This window comes from Leguminivora glycinivorella, chromosome 20, assembly GCF_023078275.1.
Source record: "Leguminivora glycinivorella isolate SPB_JAAS2020 chromosome 20, LegGlyc_1.1, whole genome shotgun sequence".
In the NCBI taxonomy this organism is placed as follows: domain Eukaryota; kingdom Metazoa; phylum Arthropoda; class Insecta; order Lepidoptera; family Tortricidae; genus Leguminivora; species Leguminivora glycinivorella.
Window position 1 is genome coordinate 1581707 of NC_062990.1, and position 24580 is coordinate 1606286.

The 24580-nt window shown below is 36.5% G+C and overlaps 1 protein-coding gene and 1 long non-coding RNA gene across 3 annotated transcripts; one reads left to right on the forward strand and one right to left on the reverse strand.

Annotated features, from left to right (window-relative positions):
- The first annotated feature begins 1020 nt into the window (after positions 1-1020).
- On the forward strand, positions 1021-2123 carry LOC125237039. The gene is made up of 2 exons (XR_007178275.1): positions 1021-1278; positions 1326-2123. It is a non-coding gene; the product is annotated as an uncharacterized LOC125237039 (long non-coding RNA).
- On the reverse strand, positions 1738-23623 carry LOC125237038 (neural/ectodermal development factor IMP-L2-like). 2 transcript variants are annotated; one of them, XM_048143971.1, is made up of 7 exons: positions 23568-23623; positions 10752-10906; positions 8016-8179; positions 7571-7736; positions 5919-6106; positions 4882-5013; positions 1738-2818 (listed from the first exon to the last, which is right to left on the reverse strand). In XM_048143971.1, the coding sequence occupies exons 2-7, from the start codon at positions 10864-10866 to the stop codon at positions 2816-2818; spliced, it is 768 nt and encodes a 255-aa protein (XP_047999928.1). In that variant the 5' UTR covers positions 10867-10906; positions 23568-23623; the 3' UTR covers positions 1738-2815. The 2 variants fall into 2 exon arrangements, with proteins under 2 accessions (XP_047999928.1, XP_047999929.1); XM_048143972.1 differs by lacking the exon at positions 23568-23623 and adding an exon at positions 12024-12050.
- Between the last annotated feature and the right edge of the window lie 957 nt (positions 23624-24580).

The window sequence follows — 24580 nt, forward strand, 5'->3', positions numbered from 1 at the left end:
AAAGCTGAAATTTGGTACCAATATGTACATCAATCACGCCAACAAAGTGCAAAAATAAAAAATGGAAAAAAATGTTTTATTAGGATACCCCCCCTACATGTAAAGTGGGGGCTGATATTTTTTTTCATTCCAACCCCAACGTGTGATATATTGTTGGATAGGTATTAAAAAATGAATAAGGGTTTACTAAGATCGTTTTTTGATAATATTAATATTTTCGGAAATAATCGCTTCTAAAGGAAAAAAAAGTGCGTCCCCCCCCTCTAACTTTTGAACCATATGTTTAAAAAATATGAAAAAAATCACAAAAGTAGAACTTTATAAAGCCTTTCTAGGAAAATTGTTTTGAACTTGATAGGTTCAGTAGTTTTTGAGAAAAATACGGAAAACTGCGGAACCCTACACTGAGCGTGGCCCGACACGCTCTTGGCCGGTTTTTATTTTCATATTTTTTAAACATATGGTTCAAAAGTTAGAGGGGGGGGGGACGCACTTTTTTTCCTTTAGGAGCGATTATTTCCGAAAATATTAATATTATCAAAAAACGATCTTAGTAAATCCTTATTCATTTTTAAATACCTATCCAACAATATATCACATGTTGGGGTTGGAATGAAAAAAAATATCAGCCCCCACTTTACATGTAGGGGGGGTACCCTATTAAAACATTTTTTTCCATTTTTTATTTTTGCACTTTGTTGGCGTAATTAATATACATATTGTTACCAAATTTCAGCTTTCTAGTGCTAACGGTTACTGAGATTATGCTCGGACGGACAGACAGACATGGCGAAACTATAAGGGTTCCTAGTTGACTACGGAACCCTAAAAACAAAACAAATAATTCACATCTTCGCAATCTCGGTTTAGCTGGAGTTGGGAATGGCTGTCGAGATTCCTCACATCCTCTGGGTGTATTAATAGAAAGGCATTGTTTTGATTATAATAACGAAAAATTTTGTAATGATAAAGTTTGTGTGAAAAAAGTTTCGGTAAATGAAATAAAAGTGAGTGTGGTAATAATAAAACATTTATTTATGTTTTCCAATCACAGGACAGTAACACCCAAACATATACTTAAGTATATTTCGTAATTACTTAACCTACTAAAATTAAGTATCAAAATAATATAAATAAAAACTTGTATAATAAAATTAACCTATAGTAATGGCGTTTACATGAATATGATTATGCTTTTACAGTTCTAGTTTAATTGTAACCGGTTATGGTCAGTTGTAACCAGTTATGGATATTGTCAATTATAGGTAACTTTCCACGGTAGGTATAAGCACAATATAATAAAGAGTACTATCGTATGGTATAAGGTATGTATTGTCTTGTTAAGCACATAACAAGTTCTAGGACAAACTTAGGACAAACGATAAAAATACCATCTTTTCACAACTCTTTTTAGTCGTTTTTTTGTCTTCCATATTTATTTCAGTCTAGGTAATTAAGGGATTTAAATTTGGCTTTATTTTGGCACATTGTTTGTTCTATACCTAAATAGAGAAATATTTAAACAGTTATGGTACATTTCAGATTACAATTTACTGTATGTTATAAACACTTTTTCAGAGTAAAGTCCCATAAATTTAAGAGTATTTTTTGTCGATGTATGAAGACTATTATTATTTCAACATGGAGCAGGTACTAGATATTTGCCTTTACTTTTCTCATGCCTAATATTCTTAACTCAATTAAATTGCGGTTATTAAAAAAACAGCTGTCTATATCTAATACATAATAACGTGAGGAAGGTGACCATTACTGGAAATTAGATATACAGCCTGATTCTAATTTAAACATACTTCAAAAATAAGTTATAAATACGATATGCATAGAACTTGTTTTTGACGTGTATTGAAATTAAAATAGGATCTTCAGACAGTTGTTTAGTTGATAATCGCCATTTTTCACTCAAACATTTTTATGGTAAAAAGTTGAGAGTAGGGTCAGTAATTCCACCATTATTTTCTGACTTTTTAGTAACCTGCAATAATTTACGATATTGATAAATAAGGGTTATGTAATCAATTTTACTATGGAACCGATCGCGAAAAAAATTGGCTGTTTTTTTTTAAATTTTACTTACATAATCCACGGACTGGTCGTTTTTGTAATAATGAAAAAAAAAACAGGGTGGCGTGTAATACCACTTTGCAGGCGACTTTAAAATCTTTCTGTCCATTACACCCTATTTTAATGGTTTGCCCTAAGTTAATCTGTCAAAAAATCGGTTTTTATGTTTAGAATGGATATGTGTCAGATCGCGGCTATTTATCACTATAAAATCTCTGAAGATAACTTAATTATATATAAACAAGTAAATGCTTACATTTATAAAATTACAGTACATGTGCCGAAAAAAAGAATAATCATAATTTACTGAAAACTACAGACCTCATTTCACAAAAAAACTTCTCAAATGAGAGTATTTACATTAAATAAAATAAAAACTTATTTACCATCGATTATGCTTTTAGCACATTTTGTGCTTAAATTCAGACACGATATAATTAGCTACTTAATCTAAAATCAAAGCTTACACATACTGTCAAAGACTGGTACAGCGAATGCCCATTACTGGAAACATGTCCCAAGATAGGGACCTTATAGTATAATATGCATTTAAAAGAGCTTTTTCACAGCTTGCAATAAATTAAAAATGCCGTAAGTTTAAAAACAAGGCAAGTACAATGATTTTAAGCATAACTTAGTCTAATAATAAGTTAATTTTACGTTAATACTTTTAACTATAAATAGGAACATCAATAAGCATCGGCGGGAGTCTTGGTCGGCGGATTTTGATGGTTTACTGAAAAAAAAAGGAAAAAAAATATTTACAAAATGTACTAATAGGGATAAGCTCGCCTTTGTACATAACCGTTATAATTATTCTCTGTACATGTAATTTGTTCTGTACAATAAAGTGTTTACTACTACTACTACTACTACTAATAGTAGGTACATTCCGATACAAGTGCGGAAAAGAGGAATTTCGAAACGAGTGGCGATAAATTAAGACACGGCCGAAGGGAGTGTTTTGAATCGACACGAATTACGAATTTCCTTTTCGCACGTGTATCGTACGACGTTTTTCAGTACAGATGGCCCTCCGAAGTTTCGACCTGACAAAAAATGAACCCCTTATCGAACTAGTGCGTTAAAAAAAACCGGCCAAGTGCGAGTCGGACTCGCGCACCGAGGGTTCCGTACAAACCTGCAAGGTTTACAATTATTAAAAAAAAATATATTATGTGATGTAACTAAAAATTTATGGTTTTCGTAATTTTTCCTTTATCTATGCTATAAGACGTTGCTTCGTACCAAATTTCAAGATTCTGAGTTCACGGGAAGCACCCTGTAGGTTTTGATTCCCTTGCAAGTGTCGAAAATTTGCGGCATAAACGGCTGTATCTTTTGATTGCGTTGGCGTAGAAGTTTGATTTTTTCACAGCTTCAAGGGACAGTAGACCTGAGTAATTGATATAAATTTCAGCTTCATACCTCCACGCGTTCCTGAGAAAAAGGGTCTTGACAGACGGACGGACGGACAGACGGACAACAAAGTGATCCTATAAGGGTTCCGTTTTTTCCTTTTGAGGTACGGAACCCTAAAAACACCATCTGCTGTCAAACACATCACGTTGATATGAACTTTAAAGTATATTCATTCACTCAATAACATTTCTCAAAATGAAAAGGTCTGTCTGTACTGCTGCATAAATGATACTGCTAATGCCATCTAGCGTCGAATAGCGGAACTTTTCCAGTTAGTTGCGCTAGTAACCACCTTAGCGCTGGCATCTATAGGTATGCAATAAGATTCTGATTAAAATCGCTTGCAGAAAAAGTTAAGATGAATGGAATTTTGTAACGACATGATAGTGTTTTGTTATATCTGCAAACTATTATGAAGTGGGTAAGTACATCGTATTTTGCTTGCAGCTTTTGATGAAAAATGAGAAATAAGTAATATTGCAGCCTTTAGTACCTATAGTATTTATTATTGTAATAAAATTATACAGTCAACAGTCTTAACACTAGAGATGGGCCGAATATTCGGTATTCGGCATATTCGGCAAGTTTTTCAATGTTCGTATTCGGCCGAATAATTCGGTTGCTTTGCCGAATATTTACCGAATAAACAAAGTAAAAAAATAATGAAGATCTTACGTATTCCTTTGGATAATAAGCTCCTATTTTAGTAGCTTTCTAAGGAACTACTAGAAAGAGATAATTGCCTATACGTCAAAATACAAATAAAAAGTTGGAAAAACCGTAGTTTAAGAGTTGAGAAGACTTTAGAGTTGTTTTAACTAAGTTTTAGTTTAATTCACTAAATCGTAATAACATAATTATGCAGTTCTAGTAACATATGTAACCATTATCAATCATTTAATAGTTTTTTCTTAACATCCGCTTTCTAAATATTCGGCCGAATGTTCGGTTCGGGAAGAGCTGAACCGAATGTTCGGCCGAATATTCGTATTCGGCAAAGTCCATATTCGGCCCATCTCTACTTAACACCATTTCTTATTGCATAGCAAACTTTACAAATCAGTTCCGCTACTCACCGCTATAACGCTGGCGTTTCTGCCAGGGGTAGATAATAATTTCTCGCGTACAAATTATACTCTGTCAAACAAGTCTGTCAGTAAATAAGAACAAAGAAAACTGTATGCATCCTTTTCTTTAGGGTGCTGGAGAAAAGGATACCTATAGTTTTCTTAGTTCTTATTTACTGACAGACTAGTTTGACAGAGTATATAACCAAAATTTATACCAGGGGTCGACAACCATTTCTCGCTGGCAAATAATAAACAAATGCCAGGGGTCGGCAACAGTTTCTCGAGCGCATTTTTTTTTATTACTTACATGTTTAGGCCTAGCCGGATAGAGGAAGCTGGAGACTGTAGTCTTTCCGTAAAGGTTCTTGGCGGTGCAGGTGTATTCTCCCATGTCGGTCCAACGGATGTCTTTGATGTAAAGGTCTCCAGAGCGAAGCACCTGTAGGAAATAATATATATTAAATAAAAATCATGAATTATATTAAATGGGCTAGTACACTATAAGTTAATTGGAAGATCCGTTTAAGGCATAAGTTCGAATTTGTACTGTTCTTTATTGTAATTTTAGGATAAATAATCTGCATACATATTGCTTATACTTGGTGTTCAAAATTCTACCTATAATTCTACCTACCTAACCATATATATTTAAAAGATATGTTTCTCCTCCCCTCGCGCCTCGCCCCGCTCGCGCGGCCCTCTAACTAGTTGTTGACACCTGACAGACTGTTATAAGACATGTGCAAGAGCGGTTGTGCTTCCTTGGTGAATTGTGGGCCCCGGCCAATCCTCCCTGCGGTTCCTGACTCCCGGGGAGAAGGTTAGTGCATGTCTTTGACCACCTTGACAGATTTTTGTATTTCTATTTTGCCCCCTCTTGTCCGTTCATAAACACTTGGGTACATTATATATATATATTTAGTTATGTATTTATAGTTTTTATGTAAGTTTATATTATAAGCTACATATTTATGTATTATACACTCATATATACATTTTCTTTTATTGGATACGTAGGTAATTTGATTTGTGTTTCTTGTCACATCTCTATATTGACAATACTGCACTAACTAAAGTTTCTGTTTGGTCCAATGGTTGACTGGTAGAGAATGCCTTAAGGCATTAAGACCGCCATTTGTACAATTTTATGTCGTGCAATAAAGTTTAAATAAATAAATAAATAAATTACTGTGATTTTTTTGAAGTGAAACTGCTAATGCAACTTCCAACTGACAGTTAAACCTTTAACGCTCACTGACCGCGTTAAGCGTTTAACGCTCACCGACAGGCTTAAACGTAGTGTTGCCACTATGATAATACTAAAAGAATCGAAAGTTCCCTTACCCTCATCCTAGGGTTGTCATAAATGAGATTATGGTGCTGATCTTGCCAGTAGACTTGAGGCTCAGTAGGGCTGTAAACACGGCACGGCAATACGACGTCACTGCCGATGTCTTGGAAGAGTTGGACGTAGTAGGAGGTTATTACTGGCGCTGAGGGGAAGAGGGGGAGGAGAAGGTTTGCGTCGTCACCTGGAAAAGAAATAAAAATAATTTATTCGTGTCAAGAGAAACAAAAGACAGGTAAAATTTGCCACGAAATGGTCCCAACTCAACATGGTGTTAGCCTGGGAGGGCTAACGCTGATCTTTCGTCGGGGCCATAGAGATAAAGGCGAAGGCTGAAGACGAAGAATTTAACCGATTCACAACTCATTCTGGCAGGAATGAAATAAACGAAACTTTGATTGTATGTCGTAACTGTCAGAGCTTCCGTTTTATCTGTCACACACATATATATTCTCAAACACTCATTCGTTATGTTAGTGCCAGTGGATCGATTTTTTAATGTCGAAAACACGAATTCGCCATTCAAAAGTCTGTGGAAAGCGACGTAATGCTATTTTTGAAAAAGGACGGCTAGTAATTTTAAAACTAGTGGTAATGACCACTCGTTTTCGAATCTGTTAGTAGAATTTAAATCGCTAGTAGTGGAGATATTATTAAATGAATTTAACGAAATCGAATGGCCGAAATTAAAAAATCGGCCCCCAGCGCTTGTGAATTGTGTATGGATTTATGACTCTTAAAATACGTATTTAAAATGGTTTACAAAATATTATGTTAGATGGCGCTATACTTGGGCTACAATACAGACCGAAGTTAGCAATCGTTGATTCTCCGTGGCAACCATATGCAACTGGCTCTGTGCGATGGAGATAGATAACCACGATACGCTACGGTCAACGATTGCACTCTTCTCTACAGACCCAAAAATGTTGATTTATCCATCGTGCTAACAAAATGTAGTGTATCGTCCATAAAGGTCTATATGGTAGCAAAAGGAGGAATGTCCAAAATTTTGACTGGTTTACAAATAAACATTCTAATCGTTTTTCTGTGATTTCACAGATTTCGCCATTTCTTTTCTCCCGCGCGCGACGTATAGTCAACCAATTGGAACCACTGTAGAACTATGTCACAGTGACGTTATAAATCAGATTGTAAGAAATCTCTTATTGCTTGTCATTTTGACATGGTTGTAGAGTGGCCTAGGGTTCCAATTGGTTGACTGTACTAGGTATGTGGTACTTATGGATGTGGGATATTATAAGTCTGTTTCTTTCAACCCCTTTCTTCTTAGGAGTGACACAGAAACTTGAGCAGTTTCATGTGCTTCCTAGGTACCTCTATAAGGAACACATGTGTAGCTTTATGGAGATATGTAACACACCTGGGGCCCGTTTCTCGAAAGGTACAAGCCTTGTATTACAAGTGCGTTTCCATGACAACCCATACGATTTGACAGTTCGCGCACTTGTAATACAAGGCTTGTACCTTTCGAGAAACGGGCCCCTGGTTCAGCAAAGACAGTGGAAGAAGCCGTCTCAGTAGCGACCTCAGTGGTGGCTACACACGTGAAGACGTCGCTGCTGACTGCCGCCGGCACCACAAGTGACAGAAACAACACTAGCCAGAGTGACAGAGACAGCCATACCTGGTTCAACAAAGACAGTGGAAGAGGCCGTCTCAGTAGCGAGCCCAGTGGTAGCCACACACGTAAAAACGTCGCCGCTGACTGCCGCCGACACTACCAGTGTTGACATCAGCCAGGCCATGCTTGATGGGTACACTGCTTGTATCTCGTTAGTTTCTTCCATGTACTGGAAATAAATGTTAAATTAACTACCTATGCCATTATCTCGACTATTTGATTTATTGTTTTTTTTTTGGTCTCGGTAAGGACCTAAGGACTCAAGTTCTGACGATTATTTCTCAATTTTATACGTATACATCGTAGATATATTACAGCACCGTCAAGGTGGGTGCTTGTATGGAAGATCCCAACCAAAACAGCCAATATTTCCACCATAATTATGGATATACCCGTAGCGACATCTACCGTAAGATCTCTCAAAGCTACAGAGTTCTGTTCTACTCACGTCAGCAATAGGTTCTCCATTCTTCAACCACTGCACAGTAGGCGAGGGGACACCCATGACTTCACATCGCAATTCTATCGGCGCTCCGGCAAGATGAGCAGTCTCGGGAGGAGCCTGTTGTATGGATACGAAGTTTCGAGAACGCCTCTTTGTTATGGGAGCCACTGAAATCAAAAGTAGACATTTTTGAAAATACCTACAATATGAGGCCTTTATGAAGAACATCATAACTTAATCTAAGAATTTAACGGATTTTCTACGAAAAATATCTGCGAAACGATAATATTTATTACATAGGCTAACAAATTCTTTGTTCTAAGCTGCTATAACCATGACTTGAGAAGAAAAAAACGTAGAAAAAGTTTAATTACAACTAAGTTTCGAAGCGGACCACGGGTAATTGTCGTTTGAAACGTCGGAGGTTAATTTTTAAAAACATAATTATACGCAATTAACTTATGTTTCAATTATAATTAAGTATTAACACATTCTATTAGGCACCGGCCACATCAGACCGTCGCGTGTCTCGGGGCGCGCAACGGGCGTCCGCGCCACGCCGCTTCAGTGTAATTCAAAAAACGCCTCCTCAGTACATTTTGTATAGGAAGGACGTAAGGCGCGCCGCCAAGCGGCGCGGCGCGCGCCCCGCCGCCGCCACGCCACCTGGGGTGCGTCTTACGTCTTTCCTATACAAAATGTACTGAGGAGGCGTTTTTGAATTACACTGAAGCGGCGTGGCGCGGACGCCCGTTGCGCGCCCCGAGACACGCGACGCTCTGTGTGGCCGGTCACTTACTTAGCTCATAAAAAAATCTTTTATTACAAAACCCAATTCTAGTAAAAGCGCAAACGAACGATCAAAAACTAGCACCACTAAATGAAAACTGTACCTTATGTATGTCGAAAACTTTTTTGCAACAGTCAAGAGTTCATTTCAATTTTCAATTAAGTTTCAGGTCGAATTCGTCATTCACGCATTACTGAATCACAGAATTGAAATTCATTTCATCTGAATTTCATAACCACAGTATAAAGAAGGAACGGACAGGGCATGCCTCTATTTGAATTTAAAAGTAGATTTCTTGTCTCGTGTTTTTGCAAGTTAAATAAAGCGGTCCAGAGCAGAACGATATGTGCTAAATTTTTGCTATATTTAGTTTTGTATTGTCATGCAGTTTGACTAAGGAGTGCCCTGATATTGGAGCGTATGCATTTATTTATGTATTCATATTTAATGTTTGATATTTATGATTCACCTACTCCGAAACAGACATTTATTTGCTGTCAAATGAAACAAAAATTTTTTACGCCCTTAGGGTTTCCTTTTTTTTTAAATGTACCTATTCTAAGATTTTCTTATAGTATGAATGAAAAAGTAAAATATAAAAACACCTTAAAACATTCCATGTACACATAATTATGAACATTCTATCATAGCAATTTTATCTTATTTTTTTTTAATAAATTAAATTTTGACCAAATGTTGTCTTGCAAAAAAACTCATTCATAAATAAATCTGTAAAATGTTGATTTGATATCGATTTACTATAAATGCAACAATGATGTAAGAAAATCGGAATAATGATTAATAGCTGAATAAATTTTGATTTATTTACTCATACAGGAAATTTTTTTGGAAAAATTCAGATCAAAACGAAATTCTTTAGTATAGGTATATCTTCGTAACTGTCACATTGATCATTGACGTAAAATGCAGAACAACTTTAAGCGTGTGTAATTCCTTATTATTTGATATCTATTAAAAGACAATTGTATAATTACAATATAACTGTAGTTACTGATACAATAAAAGCGCTGGTGGCCTAGTGGTAAGAGCGTGCAATTTCGATCCGGAGGTCGCGGGTTCGAACCCCGGCTCGTACCAATGAGTTTCAGGACTTACGAGCGAAATGTCATTTGCTATTTGCCAGTCGCTTTTCGGTGAAGGGAAACATCGTGAGGAAACCGGACTAATTCCAATAAGGCCTAATTACCCTTTCTTTGGGTTGGAAGGTCAAATGGCAGTCGCTTTCGTAAAACTAGTGCCTACGCCAAATCTTGTGATTAGTCAAAGCGGACCCCAGGCTTCCATGAGCCGTGGCAAATGCCGAGATAACGCAAGGAGGATGATGGTGACTGATACAATAAATAGAGAAAATAATAGTATGTATGTCAAATTAAACTAAAGTTTTATGAAAACAGGTGGCTAGCCGAATGGCACAATCGCTCACGAAACGCTCACGAAACGAAGCGCTAGTAGATATCTATCTCTATCGCGCTTGCGTATTGGCGCGACAGAGCCAGCGGCGTATCGCTTTCGTTTGGCGTCGGAGCAATGCCATTCGGCTACGGGGCCAGGACCTAACGATTAAATTTATCATTAGAGCATTTCTTTTTTTTGCCAATAAAAAGATTTTGATTGTTTTAGGGAATTTTAGGTCAATTTTACTTTCAATCTCACTGGGAGACAAAAAGTGTCCCAGAATTTCCATACATTTTTGTTACTTTCCTCTTTTGTTACCCCATACAACATGTACGGAAAATGGTAAGAAAATAAGAAAAAATCGTATGGGACAATTTTTTTAACTATGTACTAGGATTGAAAAAGCTATTAATTCTGAGTAGAAATAACATATTTTTTTTCAAAAATATCACACTTCATAAAAGTGGCAAAAAAAAAGAAATGCTCATTAAATCAGCAAAATGTAACATGTAAGTATAATTCAATAAACTTACCAAAAGCCTTAATATTATTGTCCATCTGTTTATTATCGAGCTGTGCGTTCGCCTCGAACCCACATTGCAGCGACACTAGCGCCGCGGCGACGAGTAGCGATACTAAGTTGAACATTCTATCCGACGCTAGATGGCGTTGAGTATACAAAATTAATCTGGAACAAGTTGAGAGAGTTACGTTATATTGAGATGTTAAAAATATAAATAAATATACTTATAAAACTATCTAAGGTCCCCTAAAAGATAAATACAATTGTGTTGTTTTGTGTTGCACACTACGATTTATAGACCTAGGATATTGGAACTAATAATAAAAATGTTGAAAAAAAAAAAACAAATGTCACAGCTGTCAATACGATAATTATGTTTTACAAAATTAAGAAATACTTATATAATTTGGGCTACTCAATGTGTAGTACGGTGTGTAGAGGCCTAGAGACTTTCGTTTTAACTACCTACAGTAATGAGGAGGCACACTGACATTTTCTCCCGCCAGGCGGCGCCTGTGCAAGTGCACAGACATGTCACTGTCATTTATATGTGTGAAAGAGAAAAAAAATCATAGGTGCCATTGGGTGCCATCAGCCACCTTTGAGTGTGCCTCCTCATTGGGAAAGGTAGGATGCTATCCGTGCTATGATGGCGCTTACCTAAATTAGGCACGAGACGTTTTTAGTATGTATGAGGAGTGTCTTTTCAAAAGGGCTTATTTCCATTTTTCTTTTTTTTAAACTATGAATGCAGTTTTTTTTAGTATAGAAAATTACGTGTTGTTTTGAGATTAAAGCTCGAAAAGTCTCGCCCTGCATGATCTTTAAAAAAAAGAGTAACATCAAAGTTTAGATCACAATCATTTTGAAAAATGTGTAATGATTGTTTATGTGGATAAACCAATGTATGTAGTACAACAACATTGATATCAACTAACTTAATACAAAATCCAAAAATTAAATAAAACTATTTTAAAATAATAACGTTTACGCTACGAGGCCACAACAAAAGGGCTTAATTCCCAAAAGTTCGCATCAAAAGTGCTTAATTCTCAAAAACATATATGGTAATTACTAATTAAATATTTATTTAGGTACACATGTTACTTTTGATGTAATCATAGCATTAACGTCAACTTACAATATTACAATTTTGCAAATTAAATATTAATTTCAAAATCAATACCGTGGAATTATGTTTTTTTCGATTTCCCAAAAAAAGTTCAAAGTGGAAATAAGCCCTTTTGAAAAGACACTCCTCGTATGTACTTATAGGTCTTACCTACAGCCACTATTTTTTCAAATAGAACACACGAAAGCTATTTTTTCACTTTCATCACTTTCAATCCTCACCGCTCACTTCGACCAGCCTATAACTTGTGAAATAAAACATCGAATAATACCTTCAGAATTCATTCTTAATGTATATTTTGTCGACGTTTCAAAAACGAATACTAAAATCGTAAATGATAGTGAAATCTGAAACTATAGGTCACGATTCCGTTTTGTATGAAAATGCAAGCTCATAATATCACTGTCGAACATAATCAATCATTATATTCATATTAATAAAAATTACTACAACTACTATTATTAATTAGAACTAATTTGTTCCGTCTATTGTCCTTTGAGTCGTCGGCAACTCGAACCCTCCTTTGAACTTATACACTCCTTTTCACCGAGTACTTATACTTAACGCAGCAAAAGGGAGTGTACAAGTTTCTAATGGGGTGGCAACGCGTATGTGGCACTCTTTTTGAGTTGCAGGCGTCCATAGGTTACGGTGACGGCTTTCCATCAGGCGGACCGTATGCTTGTTTTCCACCGACGTAGTACTTATAAAAAAAAACTTTTTATATAATTGTATATTTATGTTAGACTCCATTTAAGGTTTTCTTTAGAATTACAAATATAGTTTGGTCACAGACGAGTTAAAGACAAAGACAGACAACTCACAGGTCAATACGCATAAGTGTGTCATAAGGCGAAGTGTGAAACTGAATACAATTAATGAGCTGAAAACAATTAATGATGATATGGATAATTCAATGTATTTTAATATAATATTATTTTTGACATTTAGAATTTAGTCTAGAAGTTTTTAGACAGAGTATTTTTTATACAGTTTAGATTGATATAATTTTATTAATTCAATGTAGTTTTAAAATGATGTTGTTTATTGCACCAATACTGTGATATTTAGAATAAAATGAATATTGTACATTGTTGATCATTTAAAAGTACTTATCGTAAGGCTGCCAGAGCTCAACGAGGGTGCGGTGTGCTGGTGACGGAATGGAAGGACCTACATAACTAAATTTGTTTCGTCTACTGTCCTTTGAGTCGTCGGCAACCCAAACCCTCCTTGGAACTTGTACACTCTTTTTTGCTGTATACTGAACACAGCAAAAAGGAGTGTACAAGCTTCTAATGGTTTAGAAATGCGCACGTGACACTTCTTGAGTTGCGGTGATAAGTGACGGTGACCGCTTTCTATCAGGCGGACCGTATGCTTGTTTGCCACCGACGTAGTATAAAAAAACAGTAGCCTTTGACGATCTATATAGTTTATTTGTCTTTGTCATTTCTTACTTGTCGGTACTTTGATAGCTGATCCGCTGATAATTCACATTTCTTACTACGTTATACGAACGATACATGAACTCATTGAGTGTGATTTGATTTGACATACATTTCGCGATAGTAGATTTTACACTTTTTTTCTCATTCAGCAGAAAAAACTAGGAAATACACGAGTGTAGGGCATTAAACTTGATTTTGCAAAAAGCCTAATATTGGTTTTATTTTTTTTACCACGGCCGTGACAAATAAGCATACGGCCCGCCTGATGGTAAGCGGTCATTTCCACCTATTTTCCTTAGTATCCTCAATAATTAAAATAAATATTATAAGACCTTACACATATTGACTCAGTTCCACGTAATGTTAGGGAACCAATATAACATACAAATAAGAATTCTTAGATGATAAAGACGTGAATATTTAGAATATAATTATGTAGGTAATTATTAATTTATACTTTGACATGCATGGTCTCAAATTTGTATGCCGTAAGGCGCCACATAATGAAACTGAACTGAAATGTAATGTAACAACTTATGTATCTACACCTATGTTGGACAAATAAATGATTCTGTATTCTGTATTCTGTATTCTGAAAAATGGAAGTCTTACCACCTTAATCATAAACGTTCACTAAAGTTATCGAGCCGATAAAGTTCGTTTGTCCCTTTCTGACGTATTGGTGTGATAGAAAGGGACAAACGAACTTTGTCGGCAAAATAGCTTTAGGGAACGTTTATGAATATGGGGGTTAGAACACACCCATAACTCAGGAACGAATGTCTGTACTCATCATACAAATATTCGCCCTTACCGGGATTCGAACCCAGGACCGCGGCAGGGTAACTATCCACTAAACCAGACCGTAGTTGATATGCTCTAAAATCCGAAGGCCAGTCTGCCTAGCCGAAATGACAATCGTTCGGCGATCGAAACGCAGTCTCGCTCTGTCGCGCTAATACGGAAGTGATAGAGATAGCTAAGAGACAACTGTATTATCGTAAGCGTTTGTACATTTAGCTACGTACTAAGAAACTCAACCCCAACCCAATTCATTTAAGAAATGCATGGACGATAATATATTTATTTAAGCGTATGACGTATACTTGCAGACAATTAATATTATAAGTGGGTGAATTTCTCAGCGTGATTTTTTTGTGGCGGAGCTGATAATCATTGTGTGGGCTAATTGTTTCCGGGTTTTATTTTTTTTATGAAAACCAATCCTAAAATACTACCTTCGGCAACATTGCAAATTGTTACAAGTGTTATGTATATTTATTTAAAAATAATTTTCCATCGAAATTCTAATTTTGGTGTAGCGTCCAGAGCCTGTTTTTAGCGGATTATTGCTATGGTAAAATCCAGTAAATCCGCAGCTATAAAGAAGACTTGCCATAACTTCATTTTTTATTACATTAAGTATATTTTAAGATGACATAAGTCAATATTATTATACAATTTGACACTTAGAACTGAGCACCAAAAGTTGTCCGGGGGAAAGAACCAATTTTGGTGGTAAGTATTGAAATCATTTTTATGGTTAAAACGAGACGGCAGCAAGACGGACAAACGTGTCGTAACATGACCATTCAGGTTCGTTCCTGCATTTAGACATGACACAAGTGTCATACCTTGCTGGATTGGTCCGCCCCACACAAAAATATCTAATTTTGGTGGGTCGTAATACTTTTTCCACCAAAATTGCATAAATTTGCATAAATTGCATAAATTTGCATAAATTACATAAATAATATTTTTTGCAAGGTAGTATTTTAGGATTGGTTTTCATAAAAAAAATAAAACCCGGAAACAATTAGCCCACACAATGATTATCAGCTCCGCCACAAAAAAATCACGCTGAGAAATTCACCCACTTATAATATTAATTGTCTGCAAGTATACGTCATACGCTTAAATAAATATATTATCGTCCATGCATTTCTTAAATGAATTGGGTTGGGGTTGAGTTTCTTAGTACGTAGCTAAATGTACAAACGCTTACGATAATACAGTTGTCTCTTAGCTATCTCTATCACTTCCGTATTAGCGCGACAGAGCGAGACTGCGTTTCGATCGCCGAACGATTGTCATTTCGGCTAGGCAGACTGGCCTTCGGATTTTAGAGCATATCATCAACTACTGTCTGGTTTAGTGGATAGTTACCCTGCCGCGGTCCTGGGTTCGAATCCCGGTAAGGGCGGATATTTGTATTATGAGTACAGACATTCGTTCCTGAGTCATGGATGTGTTCTAACCCCCATATCATGTAATGAAGTCACGGTCAACTTAATTAACTTTATATATATCTAAATAGATATTGACCTTAAAATTTAACTACTGCTCAGGTATTTTTTTTCTTCTCTTATAATTCTCTGGTTCTTTGTTTCGTGCATGAAGAAAAGTATTTTATTTTAAGTTCAGGCAAGTACCCTACCAATATAAACTTTGTCAACTTAGCCTGATTTAAATTTAATTTTAGTTTAGAATACTGTTAATGTTAGTGTAGTGTTAAGTATTTTATAATCCATATGTTTTAGTGAGAACTTTGAAGGGGGTATATGTATGTTTACCTATACCCACTCGAATGTTTTTTTTTTTTTTTTTTATACTACGTCGGTGGCAAACAAGTATACGGCCCGCCTGATGTAAAGCGGTCACCGTAACCTATGGAGGCCTGCAACTCAAACAGTGTTGTGTTATGTTTTATGTAAATAAATAAATAATAATAAATAAATATTATAGGACATTCTTACACAGATTGACTGAGGCCCACGGTAAGCTCAAGAAGGCTTGTGTTGTGGGTACTCAGACAACGATATATATAATATATAAATACTTATATACATAGAAAACATCCATGACTCAGGAACAAATATCTGTGCTCATCACACAAATAAATGCCCTTACCGGGATTCGAACCCGGGACCGCGGCGTAGCAGGCAGGGTCACTACCGACTGCGCCAGACCGGTCGTCAAAATGTGCATTTATTCCTGTTTGTTTCTCCAATAAAGAAAATAAAATAAAATAAAACCGAGCGCTCGATATTTTAAAAATCGCGCCCTCCAGTTATTTTGGTAGTTATTTTATTACCAAGACAATAAAGTTGTTCATGGGCCATTAGATAAATTGTAATTAAATAAATTACTTCCTTCCATAAATTTACTTCTAAGTAAAGCTTGGGTACGTAAGCCAAATGGCACAAACGCTCACGAGACGAAACGCTCGTAGATATCTATCTCTATCGCTCTTGCGTATTGGCGCGGCAGCAGAGCTAGACTACCTTTCGCGGCGTTTTGTTTTCGTTTCGCGTCGCAGAAATAACATTCGGTTACGGCACCTTCGGTCTAGCAGTAAGCATGCCAATGTACCTGACGTGTAAAATTTTATTTTATCAATAAAGGATTGTTTTTTTTTTTTTTTTTATGGACTGATCGGCGATTGACCCTAGTCACACCAGTGAGAAGTGAAGACAGAGTCTAAGATGGAGCTCACCGATTCAGTAATAGCCTATTCACTCTACGTTTAAAGAGACCGAGGTCGTATTTCTCTGGGAACACCGATTGTATTGTATTGTATTGCACCTGACCAAATATATGACTATTCTCAAGAGGGCGCTGTTATTTTGAGACAGGGTATGAATAAAAAGTTTAGAGAGCATAAGCAATAATAATCATAAATAAAGGTGGGCTCGATTCAATCTGTAAGACACGTCAAATATTAGCTCTATATAATCGTCTGCTAGTTTGACGAGAAGCTTCATAATGACAAGAAAATTAATTAAAGGTTGAGCATATAATAAGCCTTTGCATCTATGACAGATGATTAAAGGTGCGACCACACCTCTGCTTAAAAAACGTACGGAAACGAAACGCAGTGACTTTCGTATGCGGCGCGTCGTGTTTATGTCATACAAAATTACTAACAGTACAAGTAAGGTACAGCGGGGCAAATCTCGACTCGCGGATTTTTTCAATTATTACACTATGATGTTGAGTTCTACATGTATCCGCTGATCACGCCTACCATATATAACCGGAGGACACTCTATTGTAAAACATGGAAAAAACGGGCCAGTTACATTTGCCCCCCAGTCGAGATTTGTCCCGCTGTACCTTAAGACGATACGATACAGGTCAATTCTCCATACAAACGCTCTCGACTATTTCCTTCCTGGTTTGAGAAGATAGAGTAGTGATTTTTTCAACACTATTATTATTTTTATCTGTGTCGGACTGTTTTGATTTTTTTTTTGCTATTTTTAATTTAAAAGACGCTAGAGCCAATCAAAAGTTTCTAAAAACGGCCTTTTTCAATATGGCTCAAAAAAAGGTGTGATACTCAAGATCGGTAACAATTAGCCGAAAAATCGAAACGCTCCGACACAGATTATTTCATTGTTATTCAGATTCTCAAATTTCGTTCCGTTTCAATAAGTTTTGAAGGAGGAAACAGTCGAGAGCGGAACCTCGATTTGAAAGATTTTTTCCCAATATCCTTTAACTGAATTGTTCTTAATGGACATTTTTTTTGATATATCTATTTAATAACACTAGTATATTTAACTAAAATTCCCAAATTGAAAGGGGGACTCCTTTCCATTTTAGCATTTTCGCTGCCGTAGCGTCTTAATGTAATTTCACTTTTTTATTATACATAAATGCTTACGTATGTTATGGCCACAGAGACGAGGCAAAGATGTGGCCTACGATGGATCTCGCCCAGAAGATGACAGACCTGACAGTTCACCCTTGAATTTGTATGTTGCTGGGTTATATGAGCCGGGAAATATAGACGACAGCAAGGAATTCCACTCATTGGCAGTGTGCATAGCTTTATTTGACGTTCATAAGCGCATTGTAATTTAATATGCCTACTTGGAAAATAAATATTTCATTTCATTGTGTATAAGAAAAGAAGAAGCAAAGCGTTTTTTTGAATAATACCTAACTTATTTTAAAAACCGGCCAAGTGCGAGTCGGGCTCGCGCACAAAGGGTTCCGTAGCAGCAAATATAATAAACCAATAACTTAACCATAATTAAAAAATTAAAAAACACGACTGCGGTTTTAAAGCGAACTGAAAAGATGAAAATAATCTTTAGATATGCTGGTCAGTCAACTTGATTAATATAAATTAGAATAATGAGTGTTTAGTCAGGTTCATAAATAGCTAAAGCAAAAGTTAATGCTCATGGAGGATATCGTGACCGTACCTGGATATTTTAATTCCATTGCAGTCGGGGGACAATGGACAAAAACCTGACAAGAAGGTCCCCCGACTGCAATTGAAATAAAATATCCAGGTACGGTCACGATATCCTCCATGAGCATTAACTTTTGCTTTAGCTATTTATGAACCTGACTAAACACTCATTATTCTAATTTATATTAATCAAGTTGACTGACCAGCATATCTAAAGATTATTTTCATCTTTTCAGTTCGCTTTAAAACCGCAGTCGTGTTTTTTAATTTTTTAATTATTTATTTTATTTCTTACATTTTAGTGACTACATAAACGAACCATAATTATTTTATTTAGGTCATGGTGTTGGCTCTTGATATTTTAGCAAGAAACGTGTAGGTAACTTTATTTAACGGCATTCGCTTTTAGACACTTGTACTTTTGTTCTGTGCTTTAAGCACTGATAACATACCTGTTGCATAGCCATAACTCGAGTACGGAAGACAGAGAGAATGGCACACCGTAACAACAACACTCTTTCTCTGCATCCCCACACAAACAGATCCTTCACTTGCCCGCAAAACTACAAATACTTGCGCTTTATTTAACTAATACTAATGAGTTACCACGTAAAACTCAGCAGAATAGTAGTGACGCAGCCCTGGCCCGGCGTTGGACCGCGTACATGGCCTCACTCGATCAACCACGTGCGTCGGGCTTCGTCCGACTCTATGTATGAGCCTTGGGCGCCCGGCCTTCAACCGAGTGCGTCAGGCTTCGCCCGACTCTATGTATGAGGGCGCCTTGGGCGCCCGGCCTTCAACCGTGCGTCGGGCTTCGCCCGACTCTATGTATGAAGGCGCCTTGGGCGCCCGGCCTTCAACCGAATGCGTCGGGCTTCGTGCGACTCTATGTATGAGCCTTGGGCGCCCGGCCTTCAACCAAGTGCGTCGGGCTTCGCCTGACTATGTATGAGGGCGCCTTGGGCGCCCGGCCTTCAACCGAGTGCGTCGGGCTTCGTGCGACTCTATGTATGAGGGCGCCTTGGGCGCCCGGCCTTCAATCGAGTGCGTCGGGCTTCGCCCGACTCTATGTATGAGGGCGCCTTGGGCGCCCGGCCTTCAACCGAGTGCGTCGGGCTTCGTCCGACTCTATGTATGAGCCTTGGGCGCCCAGCCTTCACCTGAGTGCGTCGGGCTTCGCCCGACTCTATGTATGAGGGGGCCTTGGGCGCCCGGCCTTCCACCGAGTGCGTCGGGCTTCGTCCGACTCTATGTATGAGCCTTGGGCGCCCGGCCTTCACCTGAGTGCGTCGGGCTTCGCCCGACTCTATGTATGAGGGGGCCTTGGGCGCCCGGCCTTCCACCGAGTGCGTCGGGCTTCGTCCGACTCTATGTATGAGCCTTGGGCGCCCGGCCTTCAACCGAGTGCGTCGGGCTTCGTCCGACTCTATGTATGAGCCTTGGGCGCCCAGCCTTCAACCGAGTGCGTCGGGCGTTGCCTGATTCTAAGTATGAGGGCGCTTTCGGCGCCCGGCCGTGGACCGCGTGCGTCGGGCGTCGTCTGATTCTAAGTATGAGGGCGCCGTCGGCGCCCGGTCTTGGACCGCGCGCGTCGGGCTTCGCACGACTCTATGTATGAGGGCGCCTTCCGGCCTTCGGCCGCATGAAATTGGTCAATATGCTATCTCAGGCTCGGAATAAATAGCTTTGAATAGGTATAGAACTCTCAGATATTTAGAAACTTTTTAGAAAAGTTAAAGGTAGTAGCTTCTTGAATCCATACAACAAATTATACGCGACTCCCAGAAAACGAAATACCAATACCTTATTATGCCAAATGATCTACAACTACAGATATGCGTAATGAGATTCTTCTAATTGTTATTCGGCCAAAGAAGCCGTCAGCGAACCGCTGTTGGCGTGCCGAAAATTTTTTCTCGGAAAATCAGTCGGGCACCTGCTTTGATCTGTAAGTCGACGCAGATTTCTTTTTTTTGTATCTTTGTGATCGTATTGCCTAATTAACAGACGTAGATATGTACCTAGATTAAGTTTTAACGTTTTCAACCCTATTCGCGCGATTCATAGTCTACTAGATAGTAAGCTAGCAATAAGGATACAAATTTGCAGTGCCCTTACAGGGTTCATAGATGTTCACAAAATAAATACTGTAATAACTTTATGTACCTATAAATTTGCAATAAATTACTGATTACTGATTACTAACTATTAGGTCCCCGAATAACACCTATTGTTATTCCGGATATCTATATTTTCTATTATCCTCTATTTAAAGTCTTCATTTTAATGTCTCATTCAATACTATTTGTTTTTATTAGATTTGTTTAAGTTACATATTTTGAAAACTCTTAATCTCTCAAAACAAGACATAAACGTCTATAATGTGGATATATTATTAATCGCCTTTGAAAGCTCTTCATTTTGATACCCCACTCGATAGGTTTGCGAAATTTTTTTTCTAAAGTTTGCGCATTATGACGTAATACGCCCGCCATATTGAATTTTAAGTGACGTCACATATCCTATGTTCATTGGGGTGACGTAAGGATTCTAATGATACATCATTCATTTAAATCGGTTAAGGCATTTAGAAGTTATGGTGGAACAAAGAAACTCACATACATACATACTTACATACAAACATGAACGCTGAAAACAATACACTCTTTTTTTGGGGCAGTCGTGTAAAAATTACAGTTAAATCAACCTATCTCAAAAACTATAAGAGATACTTTGATCAAACCAAAAATCGTTGAAAGAGTTAATTAGCATGCATCACCTCTATTTTTTTTAGAATTTTATACCCCGTAGTTATAAAAATAGAGGGGGGGGGACATACTTTTTACGACTTTGAGAGCTGATATCTCAAAAACCGTTCACTTTAAGAAAAATGTTTTTTAGAAAACTTTATATCATTTTAAAAGACCTTTCCATTGATACCCCACACGGGTATGTACATCGAAAAAAAAATTTTCATCCCTCAGTTACATGTATGGGGGCCCCACCCCCAATTCTTTTTTTTTACTATTTAGTGTCATAATTTTGTAGCGGTTCATACAACACATATTCCCATCAAATTTCATCACTGTAGTACTTATAGTTTCCGAGTAAATCGGCTGTGACAGACGGACAGACGGACAGACGGACAGACGGACAGACGGACATGACGAAACTATAAGGGTTCCGTTTTTGCCATTTTGGCTACGGAACCCTAAAAAGGGCATTAGAAATAGTATGTATGTATGTATGTGCACATAATTATGTGCGAAATGTCATTTGATATTTGCCAGTCGCTAAGCTTGTCGGTGAAGGAAAACATCGTGAGGAAACCGGACTAATTCCAATAAGGCCTAGTTACCCTTTGGGTGGAAGGTCAGCTAGTGCCTACGCCAAATTTTGGGATTAGCTATCAAAGTGGACCCCAGGCTCCCATGAGCTGAGAGATGATTAGAAAAATTGTATACCGATTCTGAAAGGATTGCTATCGCCGCGCCGTTAAACGTAAGTTTCGCGAAAAGATTAGAAAGTGTATAACTGTAATATTTGTTTTCAATAAATTAAAAATATATATATATATATATATATATATATATATATATATATATATATATATATATATATATATATATATAGTAGAAAATCCTTTTTAACCCCCGACGCAAAAACGACGGGGTGTTATAAGTTTGACGTGTCTGTCTGTCTGTCTGTATCTGTGGCATCGTAGCTCCCGAACGGATGAACCGATTTAGATTTTTTTTGTCTGAAAGCTGAGTTAGTCGGGAGTGTTCTTAGCCATGTTTCATGAAAATCGGTCTAGTATGTCGCGGTCGGGGGTTTTTCAAAATTTTAATTTTGTGGTTAGGTTAGGTTATTATATCTGTAGTAGGTAAAAATTGTAGAGCATTACTAGTATGACACAATTGAATCTCAATTTAATTCAGTGGTTGAATGCGTGAGTTAAATTATAATAACACTATGTAGTATGTATATAGAGGTAGTGCGTCAGATCAGGAAGTGATGATATGGATTACATAATACTATGTTACATTCTTAAGAAATACTATTCATATTATGATGATATAAGATTGTAATTGATATTAGGATTAGAAAAACTAGGAAAAATATTAAATATCTGTAAGTTTTATTATCTGTAAAGATTGTAATTGATATTAGGATTAGAAAAAACTAGGAAAAATATTAGGAAAAATATTAGAAAAAATATTAGGAAAAATATTAAATATCTGTAAGTTTTATTATCTGTAAAGATTGTAATTGATATTAGGATTAGAAAAAACTAGGAAAAATATTAAATATCTGTAAGTTTTATTATCTGTAAAGATTGTAATTGATATTAGGTTTAGAAAAAACTAGGAAAAATATTAGGAAAAATATTAAATATCTGTAAGTTTTATTGTTTGAGCCGTAATTATTATTTTTGTTATTTTAATAGGTATTTTCAGTGATCAAATATTTTAGTATTAGACTGAACAAAATGGTTTTTATTTTAAAGTGCTACATAAAGATGTATTTCTTGTAAAACTAAATAAATGTTTATTTTTGTCACTAGAAAACATTTGAGAGTAATAGTTGATAAATTGTACTAATCGTCAAGATGTCAAAATAAGTGCTTTCACCAAAAAAGGGGTAAAAGGAGTCAGAAAGAGGTCCTTTCATCAGGTGCATCAACTCATTCAATACACAAATATTAAATGCTTTGTTTTTTCAACAAAAAAAAATATTTTTTGATCAAATCATTTGGTCAACCTTTATATGTCTATATATGTATCTCATTCAGGTATAATAGTTTCAGCTTATTAGTTTCAGAAATCAAAAAAATATAAAAAATAATTTTTGGAATGATTTTTTCGGTCAAACTACAACACCATTATCTATTTTCTAAAAACACAAAACATACCTGGTAAAATACTAACTGATTTTTTTCACAAATACAAAAGTTCAAAATTAATTTTGAATATTTTTTGTCAACGTACATGAACACCATTTAATTGAAGGTACTTTCAACACAATACGTACCTCGTTCAGGTATTCCAGTAAACACTTGTCCACACTAGATGCGACTTGTCTCCTAGTTAGGACGAGAATACGTGCTTTTCATGCTTACCACCCTTATATACCGGCCGGGTGCGAGCCACACGGGGTGGTTTTTCGAGCCAAATATTATTTATTTACTCATTTAGGCTTTATTGTAAGATACGGTTAACTTGTAAGGTGTCGTATATTTATTATTTATTTATTTTTTAAGCTTCATTGCACAATCCAAAAAAGTACAAATGGCGGACTTAATGCTAGGAGGCATTCTTTACCAGACAAACAACTTTCGTGGGATTATCACTTCACGAAATGTAACTTTTATTATTATGTTTTTTTAAGATTTTAGATACACTTTAATCTATAGAAAAACAGTTTATTGGTTTCAAAAACAATGATAAATTAGATGAGTCTAGAAAAACAGTAACCATTTTGTAATTTACCTATCAAAATCTACCTATGATTTCTTTTTCTACATTTATGTACAATAAAACTACTCGTAAGTAAGTGCCATTGTTTTCTACAATTGTTTAAAAGAAAAAGTAAATAAATAATTTGTCATCGTAATTTGTATTCTATTAAGTAACCATGGTAACACCTGTCAAAAAAATGATACGCGGATTCGCGGAATTGTATTTTGAAAATAATACACAGGATGATATTGATATTCTTGATCGCACATTGTATACGAAGTCGTAGAACTAGCGATTAACTCTTATTGTAATTTATTCATTTATAATGACATCTAGTAGTAATCGTATTTTAAATATTACCTTGAATGAGTCACCACTATACATTATTGCGTCATACTTACGCAATACAAAAAAGTAAAAAAAAAAACTCACCACAAAACTGAAGTCACTTTTTAAATATATTTTTAAAATTTAAATAGAAGAATAAACTTTTAAACATTTGATTTTAAGGACGTGCGTACGACACGACGAACTGAGAGCAACTGTGATCAAACTGTCACTTAAATGAGATATCCTAATTCATTT